The 23,086-nt window shown below is 49.8% G+C and overlaps 4 protein-coding genes across 4 annotated transcripts, besides 4 other annotated features; 2 read left to right on the top strand and 2 right to left on the bottom strand.

Moving 5' to 3' along the window:
- Positions 1–535: 535 nt before the first annotated feature.
- On the top strand, positions 536–13,776 carry NPS3 (the record flags this gene model as incomplete). Its single annotated transcript, XM_009256529.1, has 12 exons — positions 536–1,210; positions 1,265–2,716; positions 2,761–3,648; positions 4,129–4,764; positions 4,879–4,890; positions 5,036–5,114; positions 5,499–5,506; positions 5,616–5,659; positions 5,886–5,944; positions 6,167–6,244; positions 6,285–8,851; positions 8,899–13,776. The coding sequence occupies 12 exons, from the start codon at positions 536–538 to the stop codon at positions 13,774–13,776; spliced, it is 11,376 nt and encodes a 3,791-aa protein (XP_009254804.1).
- Positions 13,777–14,271: 495 nt separating this feature from the next.
- On the bottom strand, positions 14,272–17,036 carry FPSE_03409 (uncharacterized protein; the record flags this gene model as incomplete). The annotated part of the gene is made up of 3 exons (XM_009256528.1): positions 14,272–14,475; positions 14,526–16,832; positions 16,923–17,036. The coding sequence occupies 3 exons, from the start codon at positions 17,034–17,036 to the stop codon at positions 14,272–14,274; spliced, it is 2,625 nt and encodes an 874-aa protein (XP_009254803.1).
- A 347-nt stretch (positions 17,037–17,383) lies between these two features.
- Positions 17,384–17,427: a microsatellite.
- Positions 17,428–17,559: 132 nt separating this feature from the next.
- Positions 17,560–17,583: a microsatellite.
- A 162-nt stretch (positions 17,584–17,745) lies between these two features.
- Positions 17,746–17,766: a microsatellite.
- A 1,718-nt stretch (positions 17,767–19,484) lies between these two features.
- On the bottom strand, positions 19,485–20,390 carry FPSE_03408 (uncharacterized protein; the record flags this gene model as incomplete). The annotated part of the gene is made up of 1 exon (XM_009256527.1): positions 19,485–20,390. One exon carries the CDS (start codon positions 20,388–20,390, stop codon positions 19,485–19,487), a length of 906 nt encoding a protein of 301 aa, XP_009254802.1.
- Positions 20,391–20,475: 85 nt separating this feature from the next.
- Positions 20,476–20,498: a repeat region.
- A 586-nt stretch (positions 20,499–21,084) lies between these two features.
- Positions 21,085–22,796, top strand: FPSE_03407 (uncharacterized protein; the record flags this gene model as incomplete). Its single annotated transcript, XM_009256526.1, has 4 exons — positions 21,085–21,181; positions 21,240–21,596; positions 21,643–22,075; positions 22,124–22,796. The coding sequence occupies 4 exons, from the start codon at positions 21,085–21,087 to the stop codon at positions 22,794–22,796; spliced, it is 1,560 nt and encodes a 519-aa protein (XP_009254801.1).
- Between the last annotated feature and the right edge of the window lie 290 nt (positions 22,797–23,086).

Raw genomic sequence — 23,086 nt, 5'->3', positions numbered from 1 at the left:
GACCTTGACTTTGATTCCTTATCGTGACAACCTTTCTGACTGTATCACTGTTTGAGTTCCTTCTTTCAGGCTGGGGAATGTCAGTGTTTGGCTTTTCTAGATCGTTATAAACCCTATACTTTGTCCTGTTCTTGGCACCAGAGTGATTGCGACAGCCTACCTATTGTTGCTTCTGCTTCCCACAATCAAATCAAGGCAGTGACTGCAGACATTCCGGGAATGCCACAGTCTGACTGACCATTTGTTTATTCACCGAATGTTCTTCTACTGTCTCTTTTATCCGTCATCTTGGCTGTGCTGGGCTGAGGTCACGCTTGGTGAAGCGCTGCAGTAGAGCAAGACACTGTCTTTACTGCTAAAACGCCCGCCGACCCGCTGACTCGACCGACCGGATTTGATTGATTGATTACATGATCCATCTCGACTCCTCCACCTCCATCAATCCTTCTTTCACCCTTTTGCTCCCCCAAAACGCTCCAGTCCTGCGATAGCGATAGCGAAGCGACTGCGACTGCGCCAAGGGCATCCCTTCACCATGTTTTGGAGGTTTGGCGGTTACGCCAACATCTCCACTATCGACACAATCCTCGACAAGCCCGATTTCACTCTCGAGGAGCTGCTCGACGAGAGCGATCTGATCCAGGAGCTCAAGCAGCACAACTCAAAACTCATCGAATACCTGCGCAGCGACAAGGTCCTCGACAACCTACTCGATTATGTAGTCGCTCCCAAGCTCGAGACCGTCGAGTCCCCCGACGAGTCCGCCACAGAACAAGAACAAGACCCCAAGGCCAAGAACCGCTTCTCCTTCTCGCGGCCGCGCGCATCCTCCCGCGCCACCGACCCGGGCAACGATGAGGAAGAGGAGCTGGAAAAGAAGCGCAATCGCTACGCATTTGTAGCTTGCGAGATTCTCAGCTCCGACACCTGGTCAATCTACGAGGGTCTCGCTGACAACCGACAATTGATTCGCGATTTTTGGAAGTTCTTGTCCCGCCCTGCCCCGCTCGATCCCCTCCAGGCGAGCTACTTTACAAAGGTCAACGAGTCCTTGTTCGAGAAGAAGACCGAGGAGATGATGCAACTTCTGGTCTCTCTTCCTGATGCTGTTCCCAATTTACTCAAGCATGTCGAGTGCCCCATGGTCATGGACTTGCTCCTCAAGATTATCGCCCTAGACCGTAACGATGGCGGCGGGGGCATAGTTGAGGTATGCGCGCCCCTCACCAAAATTGATGCATCTATGCTAACATGATTTATCTAGTGGCTGTACTCCAAAGACATTATTCCGAGCCTCCTCTCCTGCCTTGGCCCCGAGAACAACTGGGTTGTTCAAACCGCTGCTGGTGACTTCATCAAAGCCATCATCACCATCTCGGCCAACGCCTCCCAAAACGAACAACAATGCATCGGTCCCAACGAGCTCACCCGTCAACTTGTCTCCAAGCCATGCATCGAGCAGCTGATCGGTTACATGCTCGGCGGTGGCAACCCTTTGACCGTCGGTGTCGGCATCATCATCGAGGTCATCCGAAAGAACAACTCCGACTATGATCCCGACATGGGCACCGAGTCCACCGCTGCGCCCTCAAGCCGCGACCCCATTTATCTGGGAACTCTCCTCCGCCTCTTTGCCGAGAACGTTCCCAAGTTCATGAGCCTCATCATGGACGTCCCTTCCAGGAAGGACAAGATTGACTCAACCTTTGGTGTCAAGCTCGAGCCCCTTGGCTTTGATCGCTTTAAGACATGCGAGCTCATGGCCGAGCTGTTGCACTGCAGTAACATGGGCTTGCTGAATGAACCGGGTTCCGAACAGATCACAGCTCAGCGTGATATTGAACGACAACGTCTTCGTAAGGAGGGCAAGCTGGACCCTGTTAAGGACGAGGAGGACCAGTCTGCCGATGACCTTACCATGCGAACCCCTGCGCCCGAGGAGAAGCGACGTCTCGAGGTGACCAACGCAGATGATGATGGTTTCGAGGAGGTTGAGCCAAGCAAGGAGATGAGCGAGGACACCTCCCACGAGTTCGTCAAGGCAGAGGATGACATCCCAGCTGTTTCCACAACTTCGCTATCTGTTAAGGACGAGGATGACTTTGTTGATGAGCCGCTCAGCCCTCCCCAGCCACTCGTCAAGGTGGAGGAGACACAATTTGAAGAGCCAGACCTGATGGTCGCACCTTTGTCGCCAACAAAGGTCAAGGCCACTGAGCCCACGTCTGCAGAGCCAGCAAAGGCTGGTTCTGACGAAAAGACGGAATCCAAGGAGGCCAGCAACGAAAAGGCCGAAGAGCAGAAGCCCATCGATTCGAAACAGGAAGATGCTCCTAAGGAGGACACCTCTGACTCTTCAATCGTCTTGACTCCTGCTCCTTCCGAGCCCGAGACCAAGACTCAGTCCAGCGATGCCTCGGCCAAGGGTGACGAACAGTCCCGTAGCTTTTCTCCCCAACCCGAGGACACACCTGCGCCTCTATTCTCTGCTCCGCCTGCGCCTGAATCAGGAGCTGATCGCCCACCTCAGACACCTGAGAAACCATCTGCTGATGCCCCCAAAACTGAAGAGGGTTCAACATCTGAGGCCAAGGAGGAGGACGCCAAGGACTCCAAGCCTACAGAAGAGCAACCCGCTGGTCAGACAGAGGAGCCTGTCGTGGGAGACTTCCTCAAGCACCAATTCGTAGAGTACCGCGTTGTACCAACGATTCTTGTAAGTCATTTGCGCCGCTTGTGGAATGTATTCTAACCCTGCAGAACTTCTTCTTTGGATACCCATGGAACAACTTCTTGCACAACGTCGTCTACGACATTGTTCAGCAAGTGTTCAACGGCCCCATGGACCGCAGCTACAACCCCACACTGGCTGTTTCCCTGTTTGAAGCTGCCGACGTCACAAGCGCCATCATCAACGGCCAAAAGGCCAGCGATGAGTCCCAGGCCAAGACCAAGACCCGCATGGGTTACATGGGCCACCTTACTCTGATTGCCGAAGAGGTTGTCAAGTTCACCGAACGTCACCCCCCGGAGCTCCTCTCGGAGACAGTCCTTGACCGGGTTATGAGCCAGGAATGGATTAGCTACGTAGAGGGATCGCTTGCCGAAACACGCGAGCGAGATAACGCCATTCTTGGAGGCGTACGACCAGAGGTTGCTATGGGTAACCGAGCCATGGGCGGTGGCAGTGGACTGGGAGGCGTTGGCCTTTCTGGATTGACTGGAGGTTCCGGAAGCAGCGGCTCCAGTGCCCTGGCTGAAGCTGGCTTGAACGGTGGCATCGAGCTCAACCAGGACAGCGGAAACGGCATCGGTCCTTTCACCATCAGCGCCGGAACATTAATGTCTGGCTTCGGCAGTAGCAGTGACGAGGAGGACGAAGATGGAGATGGAGACGAGGAAGACGTCAATTCTGAGGTGAGTGGTGCTTCCGCTGAAGATGGGGAGGATCGAGGAATCCCTGGATACCCTGGCATAACGGAAACTCTTGAGGATGTGATTATGCGTTCCCCAGAGCCTTACCGAGCCGATTCGCCTGATTTCGAGGATCTGCAGGATGTCACAAGAGGTTCCCCCATGGACCTGGATGGATCTGGAGCCCCGGCTCAGGGATCGGCTCAGGATGAAGAGCAACAGCACGCGGAACAGGTTGAGGATGTCTCAAAACCAGCAGGCAACCATTAGGAGGGTGTAGGCTACTGGGGAAGTCTTGATCGGCCCCGATCAAGACGCGAGACGCGAAACAGGCAAAGTCGAGTGATGCCACAGCTTGATGACCTCGAGACACTTGAGGAGATCGATGTTGAGGAGATCACGAGGCTGATGTTGGCGAGGTTTTGAGGCATTTATACCAGGCGTTGTGGGATAGATTGGGTGGGTGGATGGGCACGGCAGGATTATCATGTACAGGGTCTAGACCATGGCTCAAATTTGGGATTTGTATAGAGTTGTGTTTGGCAACGGAGACAAAGAGTTAGGAGTGCATGTCGCATACGAAGGAACGAAATGGAATGGGGGATCATGTTTCGATGCCAGAGTTTTCCATGGACGCCTATCCTCATCTCATCACATCACATCTCCTAGTGTCAACTGATCACTCATGGGCTCGTACTGACGGGAGATTTCTAGTTCCGAGCTTACACGGACCCTTTGAACAACTCTGGAGGCTCGATGGACCCTCCATCGATTCCCCCACCACCTCCGCCCCCGCCTCCGCTGAACATTCCCCCTTCTCGGGCGAGACTTCAACTGGCGGCTCGGTTGGCGATGCATCAGAAGAACAACCAAGCACAGTCATCTGGTAACTTGAGTAACGACGATGATGACGACGATAACACCGCAGATCCTTTTGCCGATACAGAAGAGGACTTTGATGATGATGACCAACCTCAAGATGATGACGGGCGGGGCGCATGGTGGAGAGACGTGGTGAGAGATCGGGGAGGCAAGCCAGACGGGAATGAATCAGATGATGAACGCGACGACGACGATGACGACGAATTTGGAGATTTTGCAATGCCCGAAGACGACGCAACAGGTGATCAATCCGTCCTACGGCCTCAGCCCGTGAACCCCGCCAAGGAAGCTTCAACTCGCGGACTCAGCGGCTTATGGCCTTTTGGTCTATCAAAGGCCGAAAAGGAAAAGGAAGGAAATAAGTCGGCGGTCGAAGAAGAAGGAACACCAGCAGCGGACGACACAAAGGCTGTGGAGGTCACGGAGGCGAAGCGAAGAACGAGCATTGAGGATCCTGATGACGATGAGGTTGTTGTTTAGCGAGGCTACGACGATACCAGTGGGCTTTTCGATAGATGTGATGGGATGGGAGGCGATAATGAAGGGTGTACGATATATAGGAATTGGAATCACGGTTTGTAGGTAGAAATGCATGTAAGACGAATCAATTATGTTTATCTGTGTTGTTGACAGCGACCATAACAACACAGCTGTCAACTTTAACTACCCAGGCTGAGTGAAGAACAGGGTCATCTTGTAGATAGAAACCCTAATGGTTTGGACTGATCATTAAAAGTAGTTTGTCCCTGACTCGCTCCCAAAGCCAAACCCCTTTGACTTGACTTTGCAAGTGAGCACTAACAAGAGAATGGATACATGTAAGAAAAAGCGCCTAGCTAATCTCGCTTATAGCCTTATTTCGCTTGTAGCCGAGGGGCGTCCCGTGGTGCCGGATGAGGGAGTGGCCATTGCTGGAGCTTGAAAGATGTGTGAGTACCTATTCAGTATCCGTAGTAATATTGAATTCGGTTTATTCTTGTTTTGATTGTGATGTTTTGATGTTTGTTTGGTAGTTTTCTTTTCTTCTTTTTGAGTCAGTTTACTTTTTAGTTTCAAAGCAAGGAGTATCTTTTTAGTCCAGGGGTTTAGGTAAAGAAAGTTTTGAATGCAATTTCGGGTAATTGTAGACCGCTGATATGGGGCTGTCTATGTACTATTGCGTGCGAGTGCATAGAGTAGTTCTTCTGTATCATGTTTTTTAGGTTCTTTGGTAGGTCATGTTTGCGAGATGATGGGATGTTTGCCGCTGGGATGGGCTGGGGTCTGTGGCTGTGAGTAGAATAAGCCTCTTGGGATGATACTATATTTGTTTGTTTCAGGTTTACCTTGTCAATATGAACGGCAGATATCTCAGCCACAGTCAGTATGCCGATCAATCTGAACCTTTGATACGGTGTAGTTAGTCCTAGTCTAGACAGCTGTAAAATCATGATTCACAGCCAAGATGAAACAAAAACAAGAATATGTCAAGACACGCATATTCCTCCTAGTGGCACGTCATCCCCCATTGAAGGATGACCCCAACCAGCATCTCGATCCGCTGTCGTGTCTGATCTTTAGCAGTCACCAGTACTTGGTGTCGTGTCCAGTCTAGGCATTCTCTGGGGTACCCTGTACGAACGTCTGCTGCTATTGGTTGCTGGGCTGTGTGTGTCAGGATTCAGGATTCAAGATTTGGCGATGGATTGAAGGATTGGAAAGAGGAGATGCGGAGGATGCAGAGAGATGTCATTAATAAATCATGGATTGGTTTATAAGAGTCTTGGTGCTCGTTCGGGAGAATGGGACTTTGGTTATATAGCAATAACTACCATGTACTGATTAATTTCATTATTCCTTATTATGAATAATTGATTGCACTATGCAACAGTAACCATCATCGACAGTGTCAATAGTTGGATATTGTACCCTCAAAATGTCCCAACGTCAAAGCCTTCCCAGGCTCCAGGTGATGACAAATCTCGACTCTTCCTCCTCCTAACCTCAAGACCACCTCATCCAAGCTATCGCGTCAACCCTCTCCATCCCCCTCGACGACATCCTTCTATTCGACTCCTTCTCCGAACTAGGCGGCGACCAGGACTCAGCTCAACAAGTCTGTCTCGCCTGTCGAAGCAAGGGTTTGGACGTGAGCGGCAAAGACATCCTAGACTGTCCTACTCTAGCCGAGCTACAGACGCGCATCACGCCGCGTGGGCTAAGTTTGTCGTCTTGCAGCAGCAGCAGCAACAGCGACGACTCTTCGGGAGGCACATACTACTATTCATCCGATGAGCAGCTGTCGACGCAGGGAGAGAGATGCAGTGGTAGGGCTGCAGGGGACGACGGCGCTGTGGAGTCTAATTTGTCGAGCTTACGGCTGTCATTTCCCACCGTCAGTGCTGAGTCTAATAAGTTTACAGGCCTAGGGCTAGCCTGTTGCTGCATGGTTGTTACCCCCAGGGCAGGCCCATTTGACGGTCAATCAGTAGCTCTTATTAGGATCGACTCGGTCTCTGGATTTTCGCCCATCATCACCAACAACAACAACTTATCACCAGCCGAGTCCCATCTCGCAAAGTCGCAGATTTCTCTCTTGCGCATGGAACACGGCCCCCAGATCTGGATCCCAATTGACCAGAGTCCCAACGACAAGAGGGCGCTGCAAACATGGGTGCAGAATATGGATTCGCCAACTTACAAGGAGGTCATGAAGCTTCAGATTCCCGCCCGGCGCAGCCGTGTCGTCACGAGAAAGAGAAGCACGCTTTCACCGATTGATATCAATGAGTTGGAAGGCTTTTGTCTCTCGCCCATGCAGCAGCTTTATTTTCAGGGCAACAACGACTCTATTGAGGGAACATGGACCAAGAGTGCCATCCTCAATGTCCAAGGCGGTGCGGAGCCAGCGGATGTGGATGCTGCTATTGATGCTGTCGTGGCAAGACATTCTATGCTCAGAGTCAGGTTCAGACAAACTGAAGGAAGATGGGAGCAGTGTATTTATCCCGCTGCCCCGAGTTCGTATCATCTCACGCACCATGTCGATATCGCTGAGGATGAGATACGCGAGTTGGTTGACGACATGCAAGCGAGCATCAACCCTACCAACGGACCTGCTTTTGCGGCAATGTACGTGCATAACCAGGAGAGACAAATGCTGTACCTCTCGGCACATCAATTAGCACTGGACGATGCATCGTGGAAGATTGTGCTGAGCGATTTGGATGAACTACTTCAAAAAGGCACCCTTTTGTCCGAAGGATCGGCATCGTTTAAGTATTGGACAAAGTGTCAAAGCCGACAGATGGCGCAGAGGTTATTCAAGCCAACACTACCCTTTGAAGTGTACTCTGCCAATTTGGAGTACTGGGCTCTCACGCAAGAATCCAACACATTTGGAAGCTCATCACGCCTGTCGTTCAACCTCTCCCCCGAGCAAGCATATTCACTGGAACAATCGTCCGCCCAGGTTTTGAGAACAGATGTTTCGGATATCTTCCTGGCCGCCCTGCTACTATCTTTCTGTCAAGTATTCCCAGAGAGAAATCTTCCGACATTGTGGAAGCGAGAGGACGGAAGAGATGGCGCGGAAAGTGAGTTTAACATTTTGGAAACTGTCGGATGGTTCGCTTCATTATGTCCTATTGGTGTTTCCATCGATTCAGAAACGGATTTGATTCAGGCTATTATTTTGCTCAAGGACACACGCAGGGCTATTCCAAGATTTGGTGTTCCATTCTTTACATCTGAATTCGCGACTAGTCAAGGCGCAGCTACGAACGTCCCCCTCGAAATCGTCTTTAAGTTGAACGATACAGCGAAGCAGCTCCAGCGCCAGAATGGTTTGTTTGAACCAGTCGCAGCCCAAAACGAAATAGCTGGTCTCAAGAGCACCGCAGGACCTAATATTGGACGGATTGCTCTATTCGAAATCTCAGCAGCGCTGGATACATCTGGAGCTCAGATCGACATTGTGTACAACAATACTTGCAGGCACCAGGATAAGATCCAGACTTGGATTCGGACCTTTCAGCACCACGTCTTCGACGCCATCACAAGACTGCATACTCACGAACCGCAACTCACACTCTCCGACATACCCCTCCTTCAAACGAGCTACCAGTCCCTCGGCCGCCTCTGTTCAGACCGCCGCGTCAACGTCAAGGATATCGAGACAATATACCCCGTGACACCAGCCCAGCAGGAAATCCTCATCGCACAGGCCCAAAACCCAGGGTCCTACCACTGTCATGCCGTTTACGAGATGGCCGCTCTTCAACTCCCTTTCGATGTCACCCGGTTATGCGAAGCATGGGAAGTCATCGTATCCAACACGCCTGCCCTAAGAAGTATTTTCATCGACGCTGTTTCACGAGAGGGATTGTTCGATCAAGCTGTTCTCAGGAAGATATCACCGAGTATCTTGTTCATCGAAACGACAGACCCAGATGATGCTGTGGTTACGTTGCCGGCGATGAATACCCCATTTGGAGAACCGAGACATCGTTTGACAGTGTGTTATAACCCTATGAAGATGATTATGAGACTTGACGCAAGCCAAGCAATCTGCGACGTAAGTCCCCTCAGAACCATTGTTTAACAATACTAACGATTATACAGTTGCCGAGTCTTCATCTCTTAATAGCAGAACTCACACGCGTTTTCTCCTCGCAAAACCCTCAAGACAACTCCTCTCTGCACAACACATATCTTCACCACATTTCCACCGTCGACACAGCCTACAGTCTCGAAGTTTGGAAAACAAGCCTCTCAAACGCAAAGCCATGCATCTTCCCTTCCTTATCATCAGCTGGGAACAGTACCTCCCACACGTGTCCCTTTGGCTTTGACATCTCGCGAACTCAGATCGAGTTTTTCTGCCAGCAGAACAACATTGCTGCAGACGCTATATTCCAGCTTGCATGGGCTCTTGTCCTGCGCGCATTCGTAGGTACGCAGGAAGTTACTTTCGGGTATCAATTCAACGCACGCGATGAAGACCTCCTTTGTGGAATTACGTCTCTGGTGGGAAGTTTCGCTACGCTTTTGCCATGCGTTGTGGATCTTTCTGCTTCACAATCTTTGGGAGAATGTCTCGTTTCTATTAGCGAGACTTTTTCGAATTCACAGAGACACGATAATATCACTTTGACGGAAATCCAGCACGCACTTGGGCTGAAGGAGAAAACACTCTTCAACACATGTCTTTACTTTGAGACTCCAGAAGAGCTCGACACAGGTGATGAGTTGACAGCTGTGCTGGTCACCTCTGGTCGCAAGACAGATTGCGATGTTAGTCTTACGCTAATGTTTGTCGATGAGTACCTCCGCGGGGACTTGACGTCGCCATGTCTCTCTGCGTCGCAAGTCCAAAGTGTCATGAGTAGCTTTCACGCAGCGCTATCTCACATTCTCGAAAGTCCTGACAAAGCCATCGTCGAGGCAGATCTTCTGACAGACAAGGACTATGCTTCCCTCGTCGTGCAAGACTGGGACTTTGTTCAGCAGTCGCAAAAAGTGTCTGCTTGTTTACACGATTTTATTCTTCAGCACAGTCTTACCAGACCCAACGCTCCGGCTGTGTGCTCCTGGGACGGCGATATTACATATGTTCAACTCGCGACTCTTGTACAGCGACTCAAGACATATCTCGTCAACCTCGGTGTTGGACCTGGAACTGTTGTCCCTGTTGTTTTGGAGAAGAATCACTGGGCACCTGTCATTATCCTCGCTGTTCTTCAAGCAGGCGCCAGTTTTGCACCGCTTGATTGTCAAGATCCTGCGACTGCAAAATCGACAATCGACTACCTCAACCCGCACGTCGTTCTCGCAACAGAGACTGCGTGGAAGGATCTAAGTACCCTGGCTATTAACCTGGTTATCATCAACGATACATTCTTCGCTATGCTTACGCCTTATGTATCAGCCATCGGCAAGGACGCTACTCCCGACCACGCAGCATGCATTTTTGTCACGCCCAAGAAGTCAAGGAGTATCTTTTTCACCCACGCTTCTCTCCTGTCTACTTTGATTGCCCAAGCCCAGCCCTTCAAACTCAACAGCGAAAGCCGCGTTCTGCAGCTCTCAGCCTTTAATGTCGACATCTCGCTTGTGGAAATTCTCGGCACGCTCGTCCACGGCGGATGTGTCTGTGTTCCGCACCCCCACGACAGAGCGCACGATGTAGCTGGTGCCATGGCACGTATGGACGTTACATGGTCATACATGACGAGTCTTCTCGCGCGAAAGATCAATCCTGACTCGGTACCCAGTTTAAGAACGCTGTGCTTTCGCACGAGAAGACTTGACCCCGATACATATATGCCCTGGCTGGAAGACCATGATGTGTTGGTCGCGTATGGCGCACCTGATATCTGCCCCCTAGGCATTTCCGTGACTGCAGTTACAAAGCACAGCAATCTCAATGTCATCTCACCACCAGTGACAGGCAGATTCTGGGTTTTGAATCCCGACAATCCCAAGAAACTCATGCCTGTCGGTGCAATCGGCGAATTAGCCATCGACAGTCCTCTCGCCACACCTCATCGCTTCGCCTTGGACAAACCTCTCCAAGCACCAGAAACATATCAGTCTGCAGACGAAAAGCCTCGTGCGCGATATCTAAAAACAGGTCATCGCGTACGCTACCTCGACGACGGAACAGTCCAGTTCATTTCCAGCGTCCGCGACGAGGTCAAAGTCGGCGGCTCAAACGTCGACGTCGCTCAAGTCGAGCAAATTATGCGTCGCTGTCTCGGCACAGGTATCGACGTGGTAGTAGACTCGATAACCACACGCGACTCGGGGCCTTTACTAGCTGCGTTCCTCGAACTTGGACCTCATATATTCCAACCGAACGAAACCCTTCGGGATCTTAGTCCTGAAACTAGAGAAAAGACGTACATCGCCAAGAAAATGTTTGAAACTGCTCTTGAGAGTTCAGCTGCTCGGGATCGTCTTCCAAGGCACTGCATACCCTCCGTCTTTATCCCTGTTCAGTCCTTCCCCATGTCTACATCCCTCAAAGTCAATCGAAGAAAGCTACAGCGCATGGTATCCGATATCTCAACACACGACGTGCTGCACATGTCCCGCGTTCCCAACCCAGGCGAGATCCAACGCATCGTCATATCACAGAAACCTCTTCCCATCACAGGTCCAGAGGAAGCCATGCGCGAACACTGGGCCAGTGTCATTGGCGTTTCCGTCTCTGCCATCAAAGGCTCCAGCAGTTTCTCTTCCGTAGGTGGAAACAAGTTCCTTGCTGCTCAGTTGGTCGTTGCGTGTCGCAAAGCCGGACTTTACGTATCATTGACGGATCTTCTCAGCGAGGCAAGTCTTACGGAGATATGTCGCTCGTCAGAGTCGTCTACTCGCAAACAAACAAAGATCAAGACCCTTGCTGCGAAGAAACTAGATATGAAGTTCGTCAAAGATGTCATCGCGCCGCAACTTCACTGTTCAAGCCCAGACGTTCTCGACTTTACAGAAGCTTCCGCACAACAAGTCCAAGGTCTCGAGCTAGGCATGTTCAGAACCCGCGCCGACATAATCTGTCTCGCGCTGCGCTTCAACGGCCACGTCGACCCGTCTCGTCTCGAAACAGCGTGCAGATCACTTGCAAAGATGCACGCCGTCCTCAACGTAGCGTTTGTAACGCACGAGCATCGCATGTATCAAGTCCACTGCGCTTCTTCCACCCCTCCCTTTATGACAATCTCATGTCCCCCTGCTGCTCTCGACGACGCAACGCAAAATATCGTCAGGGAGAACCAGAACTTGTCTTTTGATCCTGCAGTACCTGTTACAAAATTTACTTTCTTGAATGGTGATACACAGGGCTCATTGATAATTCGTCTCAGCAAGACGCAAATCGACGATGTCGCTGCACATCTTCTCATCCACGACCTCGCATCTCTCTACGACGGCGATTCAACACAGGATATTCCTCGCTCTTCATATCTAGACTACACACGCGCTTCGAGGGTTTCTTACCAGCAAGGTCTCGAATACTGGAACTGCCAATTGGACAACGCAAAGATGACAAAGATCATCGCATCCACCCGTCCCGTCCCTCCAGCATCAGTATCCGAAATCCGCACGATCAAGCAGACAACTTCTCTAGGCCATCTCGCACCCTACGGAATGACGCCCGACGCAGCTCTCAAAGCAGCATGGGCCATCGTCCTCTCCACCATCTCCAGCACCCACGACGTTCTCTTCGGCGAAGCAATCCAATCCCAATCTCCCAGCCCGGACATCATAGGTCCCATGTCAAACATCCTCCCCGTCCGTGTTCAATTTCCTCCAAGTCACAGCACGCCCCTCGACTTGATGAACTGCATCCAACTTCAGCGCCAATCGCACGCTCGCCACGAAGCATTCGGTATTCAGGAACTCGTCAGCAAATGTACACCCTGGCGCTCCTGCACGAGATTCAGCACCATTGTACAGAACTACGTCCCGGGTTTACTAGACGGTTCTTCTACCATGAACGTCCACGGCGCAACGTTTACATACCGCATGATTGAATCATGGACAAAGGACTTTCCAGATCTTTTCGTCAGATCAACCGTCGAAGCCAACGACGTCGTAACCCTCGAGATCAAATACTCTGAAGAACGCCTTTCCCATTCCTTTGTACAATCATGTCTGAGTCTTCTCGTCGCAGCTTGGGAAACGCTCACGCATCCTGATATGATCCATCAACCGATGATACACTCATCCGACGAAATCGCCCGTTCAGAGCGCAAGATTCCCTTTCCCGCGCGACAATCCCCTCCCGTCGAATCCCACATCGACAGCGTGCAACGAAAACAACTCCAGGAATCGATTGTTTCGGTATGGACAAAAGTGATTAATCCCTCACCGTCCATCCCAAAGAATAAACTCCCCTGCACCCCCTTCTACAGCATCTCGCAAACCATCCTCCCCGCACACACTCTCGCCTCTGAGCTCAACAGCACACACTCTCTATCTCTCACAGCAGAGGATATCCTCGATCATCCAAGTATGAACGCCCAACTAGATCTCATAGCAGGCACACTCCCACCCAAACACACCTCCAGCATCTTATCCACACTCAAGCCCAAACCCGCTCAAGACCGCTCCCTCCGCGCCAGTCTCCGCAGCTTCAAGAACCGAAACAGCGTTCTAAGCCTCCGAACGAACTGGATAAAGACCAAGCGCGCGCCATCAGAGATATCAGACGAAACAACAGCGCCAGCCACAATCATGGAAGAAGTTCCCACCATCGTGATCCCCGAGATAGGATCGTCGGATACACCCGTGAGCATAAGCAACCATTTAGTTGAACTGGATGCTGGACCTGTTGTGAATCTGCTAAGTCCGGTTCAGAGCGATGATCGGAGAAGTAGTGGTGGTTCGTCGCGGATGATTATTGATGAAGTGAGCTATACGCCTTCGCCGAGGATGTCGACGTGGGGAAGTAGATTTGAACTACCAAGGAGAGGAACATCACCCATGACTCGCAGATGAGCACAAACACACACAAACACAAACACATTTGACATGTGCTTTCTTCTTATTTCTTCTTATTTTATGCCAGAAGGCTTTTGATGGATTATGATACTCATGTCTCTCTCTCTTATTTCTTTAACTGTTAGATAAATAGTATGGATTAGATACCAATGAAGGAAAAAGATACCCCAATCAAATCAAAACTCCAATTAATGCTTTCAGTGTCAATCTCATATCTTGATTCAAGTTCAAAAAACAAATGCCATGGGATAAACACGCAACCCCCGTTTAACATGACCGCTCTAACACCACCTCTGAATACATGACATTATAACAAGTTTTTTTATACAATATTTTGCCTAGACGACAATCTTCTATGTCAATGCGATCGGGGTATATAAAAAAAGTCTCCATTTCCAGGTCAGTTTCCCAATACAAACAACGCACGCTCAAAACATTTTACCATTTTACATTGCGCCAAATCATCTCATCATGAAGCCAGGACATGACCGACTAGTGAAACTCTCCAACTCGAGGACCAAAGTAGTCGCTACCATCCAGAGGTTGAAGGGGACAAGCGTCGTCTTCACATCCTATATAACCGACAGTGTTGCCCCACCACTTGAATTCGGTACCTTCGAGCTGGAGGGAGAAGAAGATGATGATGCCTGCAATGGCAATGCCGCAAGACCAAGCTGCTGAGAGCACAAAGTTGTACTGGATGATGTTAGTAGGGATCTCAGTGAGAACGGCACACGATAACTTACTTTTGACCACAAGCCGAGATAGCGCGACTTGAGATAAATCCAGGAAAAGTAGGCAATAGGCACTGATGGCCAGACGTATGACATGTTGTAAGGAGCCCAAACAATACCTCCGTACATGATAGCCACGGGGTGAATCTGTCGGGTCCAAGTCCAGTGAGGGAACCTCTTATTGATTGCCCAAACAACAAGCACAACAACCACACCCAATGGGAAACCGATCAGGACCTCAGTGTAGAGCCCGTCCTTTCCAAAGATCTTGCTAGGGCCAACAGTACCCCAAAGGACAGAGGCAGTGAAGAAGGTGTTGACACTGGGACACGTCATCTTCCATCGAGCATCCTCAGTACAAACACCGTCGATCTGTGTCATTTGGAAGTTGAGGACACCAACACAAACAAAGGTGCTGATAAAGGTGGCAATGATCTGGGCAAAGAAGGTGTGTCGCGGAGGGATCTTGACGTAGTGAGCAAGCTTGAGATCGTTGGAGAACATGACAGCGTGAGCACAAGTAACATAACCAAATGACTTGAAGTAGTTCATGGCCAACGCGTTACCCTCAACGAAGGATCCTCCGATGAACTCGGCAAGAACAGTCAAAGTGACTTCGATACCGGTCATGGCCTTGATGATTCCGACAGGAATGACAAAGACCAAGCAAAGGGCAAGACCGTAGAAGATAACACCAGGAGAAGTGTGCGTATCCCAGCCAGCGATACCAGAAACACCGAATGCCATAGCACAGAGAAGGCAAACCAGGTACCACCATTCGGGAACTTCGCGGTACGCCTTCATCAGCCGGGTGTGGACGTCGAGATCGTGAACCTCCTCGGCGCGCTTCGACTTCTTTCTCATACTGTTGAATAGACCCTTGAAACCAGTGACGATCTCGCGACGATGGAACAAAAGGGCGTAAGTAAGAGTCGAGGTGTAGATGCCAAAGAAAAAGATATAGATCACAACGTTTCCAGCACCAAGGAAGGGGGGCGAATAGTCCTCATACTTTTCCGCGTCAAACAGACCACGATCGTTGATAGCTCGGGTGACATTGTACAGCTGGCCCCAGCGATCATAGACACGGTTGCTGTTGATGGGAAGGTACCCAGTGTTGTAGATGTTGGAGTACCAGAGACCAAGAACCACCCACATGGAGATGAAGGCACCAACGAATCGGTTGAAAGTACTGAAGAATGGAACCATGAGAGGATCGGCAGAGTCCCACAGAAGGACGTTCCAATCCCAGGTAGGGAATGGGTTGATGCCAAGACCGTTGTTGAAACCAGTAATGGTGTTGAGATCGCGGTTGTAGGGGTCAATCCAGGACATCCAGCTAAAGTTGGAGAGCGAGGTCCAGATGTAGTTGGGGAACCAGAACCACACGAACATGGCACCAAACATGACGTAGAAAAACTTGATACGAGAAACGCGCCAGATCTTGGCAAAAGGTCCCTGTACCGGGGAGTTGTTATCAGTGTGGAAAGCCGAGTTGAGCGCAATGGTGACCAGGGAAGCGGGCCAGACGCAGTACGAAGGGTAAACGAGGAATCGACGACAGACACCAGCCATTCCGTAACCAATAAAGTTGGTGCTCAGCGCAATCAGAATCTGGTAGGCAAAGTGGGAAGCATATGGCTGGTTGAAGTACTGTGGGAGGTACTGAACCCAGATGATCAGGTTGGTGTACGGGGTGTTGTACGCAACGTTGGCCATGATGGTAATAAGCATGTGCTCCTTCTTGGAAAAAGGGCCTGGGTTGAGAGAATGGCGCACTCCAAAGAGAGTAATGCCATAGTCGGGAAGCCACCTTTCGCAGCCTTTGCCAATCGGGTATGAGAGCAGCTGAGCAACGTTGGCCATGATTCGAATGGCAGGCTGACGGATATCGAAGAGCTGGTTGGTGAAGGCCAGAAGCATGGAGAAGATGAGGCCGATAGCCCAACTTCGGATTGTTGAAGACGGGATGGACGTGTCATCCTTGTTCTCGACGACGGCACGAACTTCGGCGTAGGGGCTGTTGTTGGTGATGAGGGCGGCCTCGAGCTTCATCTCCTGGACCAAATTCTCGTGCTTCTCGGGGTTTGTGAATAATTCATCGTTTTCGAGAAATGCCTTGATCTTTTGGATGACGGTGTGCGGAAAGTTGGGATCCTTTTCGTGAATGCGGTAGACGCGAGCCATTATGTGGCGCACATCTTCGAGTGTGTACTTTGAAGCGAGCTCGCGAGCCTCGAGCAAGTCGTCTTCTGTGACGTGAAGGTCCTGCTCGGTGGTGTGGTAATCGCGCATGTCATCTTGATCGTAGGAGAAGGACTGTTGGCCTATGTGTTAGTCTGATTGATGCGTGGCGGAGACGTGGACGTTTATGAATGATGCAAAGTAGCGCAAAGCAGTGCAACTCACCTCGTCATACTCGGAAGCCGAATCGCCAGCGATGGGAAGCTGAGTCGGGGGGAGCGGCTCAAGAGGGATCTCATGAGTCTCGGAAGAGGAGAGCCTCTTCTCGTTGTCGGCCATGGCCAAGGGGCCTCTTTCAGGCGATGGTGTGTTCTATTCCTCCAGTTTCACTATCCGTGACAATTTCCCTCGACCTGTGGTCGCTCTTTCTGCGTGTCGGATCGATTGCGCTGAAGTGATTGATGGATGTTTTGGTGATGATCAAGCGACGACAGTTGATGGAGTAATTCGATCGCGTCAATAAAGCCGAGATAGGGACAAGGTATTCGTGATGGTCGATTGTGTTGGTTGACAGGAACAAGAGAGCGACAATGGCGCCAGGGAAAACAGGATCCTGGTTAGAGTACGAAGAGCGCAACAACGGAGGAAGCCGGTGGTTGAGTACAGTTTCGGTTACGATGGGGTGCGTGGAATCAAGTCAAGGCGAGGAGTCGAGTCGAGTCTAGTCTAGACAGAATGGGTTGTACAGCGAGAGAGAGCACTGTAGACTACTAGACTCTGCTGAAAGTACGCGTGCGTGGCGCAGCCGTCGGAGGATGGAATTGGTTATGTCTCAAGTTATCGTGTCGCAAAGGAAGAGCGGGAGAAGAAAAGAGAAGAGAAGAGAGTCGGAGTCCGGCAAAGGACGATTTGGAGTTGAGTCGAGGCGATACGATACGAGATGAGAATTGGACAGGACAGAAGGGAAGGAGAGAAATGACGGATAATGCAATGCAAGGTGCTAAGGAAGGTGAGATCCATGCCTGCGGCCTGCCTCTCAGTATCTGTGCCTGTCCTGTCCTGTCCTGTCTGTACCTGTACTGCACTGTACTGGATTGGCTTTACTCACAGTGAGTGGCGGGCCCTTTTGTGATCTTTGGTAGGTCAGGATTTTACTGTGGGTTTATTTGGGGATTTCTATTGGCCAAAGTCTAACGGGGGGCTTGGGGGAAGTTGGGAAGGAACAAGAGTGCCCCCAAAAAAAGGCTCGGGCTCGGAACTAGGGAGCCGGTAGTCCAAAAGTAAGCAACCCAACGGCAAAGACGGCAGGTTTGTTGCCTCGGGAGTTGCAGCGAGTACAGTGAGTGAATTATACCTGGGGCGATGGAGAGCTGTGTTAATTTTAATGCATTTGACGAGAAATGCAACTATTAAGCATAAATAAACCACAAGCCTGAGAGACTGAAATATCATCTCAACCTCGAAATCACTTCCTTGTTGTTCTCTTCACTTGGCAGCAGCTACGAATAAGGCGACAGGAATCAGTCACTACTTGTAGCATTACAGTACATGTACGTACATACATTCCTTGGCCTTTGGTCCCCTTCTCCATGTCTTGGCATTGTGGGACAAGAACTGAACAGCCACGCACCACCACCACCAACAGCCTAGGCTAGTTCCATTATCCCCAGCTTCCAGGCTTTAACCAAGCAATTTGCCATTGTAGATTCAACTCGCCTGTCAGACAATTTCACCTTGGTTCACCATCTTCAACAAGACCAAGTATATAAACACCCCAGATATCCCTCTCCTTCTACCCTTGTCTAGTACCTATCTGTCACTGACTCTCTCTCTCACGGCAGTCTCTCGGTACGTACCGCTTCTCGGAAGTAACGGCACGGCTACCGGCCTGTCTCGTCTCGGCGCTGTCCTCTCTCTCTCTCTCGTCTGCTCAACTCAAACCCACGTCAAAGGTCAAGGCCGATTACCCGAGCTCTCTCCAAATCTACAGTGCACTTGTAACCTTGACGAAACATGTTCTGTGATGCTTATTGGCTGCCCCGGAATATCCCACGAATTGAACTTGACTTTGATCGTCAACCACCTCAGAGTCCAAGATGCAATGATGCGGTTATCGGCACATCACGACACATCACGACATGCAGTAAACGTAAACAAGTCCACTGTTGGGCTTTAGTTTTTTTGTTTCATTTGTTTACAGTAACGACTTCACTACATGCTTCGTATTGAGTTGGGTAGCATCAAGGTACTGACTATTGAGATGCCATGCTACCCTGCGCAACCATGAGACCAAGAACCAGCTGCCATGAATTGACATCTTGGCACATTCAGCCGAGACCTAGCTGCAGATCTAGCAGGCATCTCGTTGATTCAGACTACCGCACTGTACTACAGTATAATGGCACTGATATAGTGGTTGATGGAAATATTGAGTCAGCTTTGGTGAGTATATAGCCTAAAAGCATGCCAATAGTTTTGTCGAGTTTGCGACCCACTCAACGACTCTCCCTTAGCAGCTGATATAGGGTAGTTGCAATTGAGATAAACATTATCCTATGAGATCTATAACTCGTATCAATCTACCACCCATATCCAATGATAAAGAGAACAGTTCCTTCACTGTTTACAAAGACTTGAGAATACCATCGACATTAATAAAAGATAACTCCCTGTACGTATCATACCAAACCTTGTCAGCAAAGGCTTGCCCCTCCTTAGTATGCAACAACTGTGTGTAACTGGAGAACCCATTAGTCTTTAAACTTTCCAAACATGTGAATGATATACTCACTGATGAATTCTCCAATCCATGATATACGAACCATGACTCTCCTTCCCCATCACAACACCAGCCTGAACAAGTGTACTCGCGCCCTGCTCCAAGCTCCGCGCAATAAGCCACTTCACTGCAGCCAGGACCAGCTGAAACACAAAGTTGCTCTGCTGCTGGAGATCCGTGCTTCTCACCAGCCCTGGATCAACGAGGTTGACAACTACATCATCAGCACTTAGACGCTCAGCAAGTTTGTAAACCCAAAAGTGCGCGAGACCTTTGGACTTGGCGTATGAGGGTAGGTTGTTAACCCCCCCAGAGAACTTGGTCTCGTCGTCGTAGCACGCCAGGACATTATCGTCGTTAATATTGGGAAATTCTGCCAGCAGCGAAGTCCCCGAGTTGACAATCGTGAGACGTCCCGGTTGACCAGCGGGAGCCTTTTGTTTGAGTGTGGGAAGAAGAAGAGTTGCGAGCAAAACGGTGGACAGGTAGTTGACCTGGAAAGAAGACTCATGGCCTTCAGGACTGAGCTCAAACCTGGTCCACTGAGACCCAGCGTTCAAAATAGCGAGATCAATTCGATCGAGAGTTTTGCACTTGTCGGCAAAGTCCTGGACACTCTTGTGAGAGAGCATGTCGACTTGCCAGACGAGGATCTCAGCGTTGGAGTATTGGGTGCGCAGTTTGGCGGCGGCAGACTCGCCTTTTGAGACAGTCCGCACAGCAATGATGAGACGCTTGAGATTTAGAGACAGAAGTTTCTCTGCTGTAGCATAGCCAATGCCTGTGTTTGCACCGGTGATGATGATGGTGCTTTCTGTGAGGGAGAGGTCCTTGGGTAGAGGGACAGGTTTTGTGAATTGAGAACCCAAAAAGTGGTAGTCGTCAGCGACGAGATCAAGAGATTTGGGAGCCATTATGTTGTTGGCGAGTTTATATAAAACGCAGGTATTAAAATGTGATAGTAGTATTGCTGGAGGTAATTTGATGGTTTATACAACGTTAAAAAATAAAATAAAAAAAAAGTTGCCTTGTACCAATAGTCACAATGTAGGGCATAAACGAAACCTTATTCAGCAATGATTATATTGATGTGATAAATATTCTCAATGCTATAGAGATTGAACCCTTTTATATCTTTTACATCTCAACATTAAACAGCCAAACATATTGGCAAAGACCCAAAGAGGAAAACAGTTATACAAAGTTGTTAAGTCCGAGTCGCTGGGCATTATATCGTCATGAAGCAATTGCGTCCCAATCCCGAAGTCAGTGGCCCTTGACCTAAAGAAGGTAACAATCCTGGCGACAGAATAAGACAACACATATCATGAACCAGAGGCGCCCAAATGCTTGAGCTATTCTGTCAGCTGCTCAAACGGATCGGCATTAGCTAGTTCTTATCCCCATGGATCGCGACACTAAACCTTATTAAAAGTAGAATCTAACCTGAATAGGAAAACAATCGTGGTCTTGGCATAAAGATGAAGGATCGTGCTGACAGATGGTGATATTGTCGTTGTCATTAATACTGAGATTGTTTTCCTAAAAGAGTAAACGGCTCATCTTCAACTTGACTTCCTCTCTGTCATCTTTCTGTATCTTGTCATCATGCTAGAACCCTTCTTTGCTGCGCCTACTCCATCAGTTGTTGACCCAGTCAAGACAAAGCCACGAGCTCGTAAACCAGGTCCTCGCCAACAGGGTCGTGAGTTATTAATAATAAACCACTTAGTTACGACATGTACCTGACTAAAAACGTTTAGCTAAAAAGTTTGAGTTTGTGTCTTCGGGTCCCGTTGGTAAACCTGCGCCCGAGACTCGAAAGTTCATCCGTAGCCATGTAATGCGCGGCAAGAATACCAAGAAGACATTGACAGTGCAACCAAACCATGAACCAAGCCAAGACGACGTTGAAGAGATTCATCGTCCTGCGCCATTGGCTGTCACTAACATCACAAATGACTCCTTATGGACCGTCGGACATACCCATTCCCGCGGCGACAGAGCTTGGATTCAGTCGCCGTCTCTCATCGCCCATCTAATCAAACCTCCCCCTGATCTAGAACTCTTTACATTCGCTACCCCACTCGATCAAACCTCTCTATATCTTATATACAGATGTATGTATATACCCAGCCATCTAGTGATACTGTACTAACTCCCCAGTTTTAACCACCATAAAAGACACACTCTACCCAGCAGAATGGTGCGTCGACTCGGATTACCAAAAAGCATGCTGGTTCCACTGGCTTTTAGAAGACCCAGCCTACCTACACTGCGTATGCTTCATGGTCAGCGCCTATCAAGACCTCATCGCGGCTCAAGGTCGTGGAAAAGGTTGGGCTGGAGAGTGTTCTACCTCGACGAGGAACCGGCTGCGACATACTATCAAGCTGTTGCAGGATAGACTGCAAGACCCCAAAAAGCAAATGGACGATACTACGACTGCTACTATTATCTCTCTGGCCACGATGGCTGATGTTATGGAGGATCCTCAGGCTTTTGAGGCGCACTCTAATGGGTTGAGGCGGATAGTCAAAATGAGAGGTGGTTTGGAGGGATACACACATAACCGTCAACTCCAGATCAAGCTGTGTCGGTGAGTTTCCCCTAGTCCAACATTATGTACAGATACTAATTATTGAAGCGTCGATCTTGGATGGTCCATAAGAAACGGCTGCAAACCCGAAATCTACAGCGGCAGACCAGCCTGGGAACCCCTCCTCGAAGCCTTTGGAACCGTCGCATGCTCCTTCGAGATCCAAGAGCCATCACTAAACTTTATGAACATCTACTACACCTGGGACTGGCGTCTCCAAAACGCCTTCAAAGACCTCCGCGATTTTTCAGCACTAGCCAACAAACTCTCACCCGGAGCTCAAAAACTCGAGCCAGAAGCGTTTCAAGAAATCATGCTCTCGATCCAATACAGACTACTACAGCTTGACTTTTCCTCCCACCCAGATCCTTTACAAGAAGCGCTCCGCGTCGGTCTTTTAGCCTACGAGTCAACCATCTTTTTGCAAATACAGAAAACAAAGTTAAAGTCGGAGTCTTTTGAGATTCAGTTTCGGGAGGCTATACAGGGGATACCCGTGCAGGGAGAAGCAGTTGCGAATGTCAAGCTCTGGCTTTTGCTTATTGGGGCAATAATGGTGTTTGAGGGGAGTGAGGAGTGGCTTGTGCAGTCTATCAGGAGTCTGGCAGGGAGGCAGGGGTGGGATGAGGTGAGGGAGCGTGTGAGGGAGGTTATGTGGATTGATGTGATTCATGATGGGCCTGGTAAGGAGGCGTATCAAGCTGCGCAGGTTTGTGGGTAATGCAACTAAAAGACTCAAAGGACATTGAAGATTAAATTATGTCTGGTCCATTGAACGCCATGTTGCTCTCTCTCTACCTGGAAAAGAGGCGTATCAGGCTACGTAGGTTTGTAATCATGAAAGCTTCATTTCAAGCAATAAAGAAGCGGTCAATCCAAGAGCCAGGAGGGCCATCAAAGACCTCGTCGCATGGCCCAGCCTGGAATTACATTTGAAGACAAAATTGACGGGAAGGCACGTGTAACTTGACATCTGGCTCAACTAAGAGTGATCGCTTTGTTGAATGGTAT

Source organism: Fusarium pseudograminearum, chromosome 1 (genome assembly GCF_000303195.2).
Source record: "Fusarium pseudograminearum CS3096 chromosome 1, whole genome shotgun sequence".
NCBI lineage: Eukaryota > Fungi > Ascomycota > Sordariomycetes > Hypocreales > Nectriaceae > Fusarium > Fusarium pseudograminearum.
Note: the sequence above shows the minus strand (reverse complement) of the source record. Positions and strands in the feature narration are given on the sequence as shown.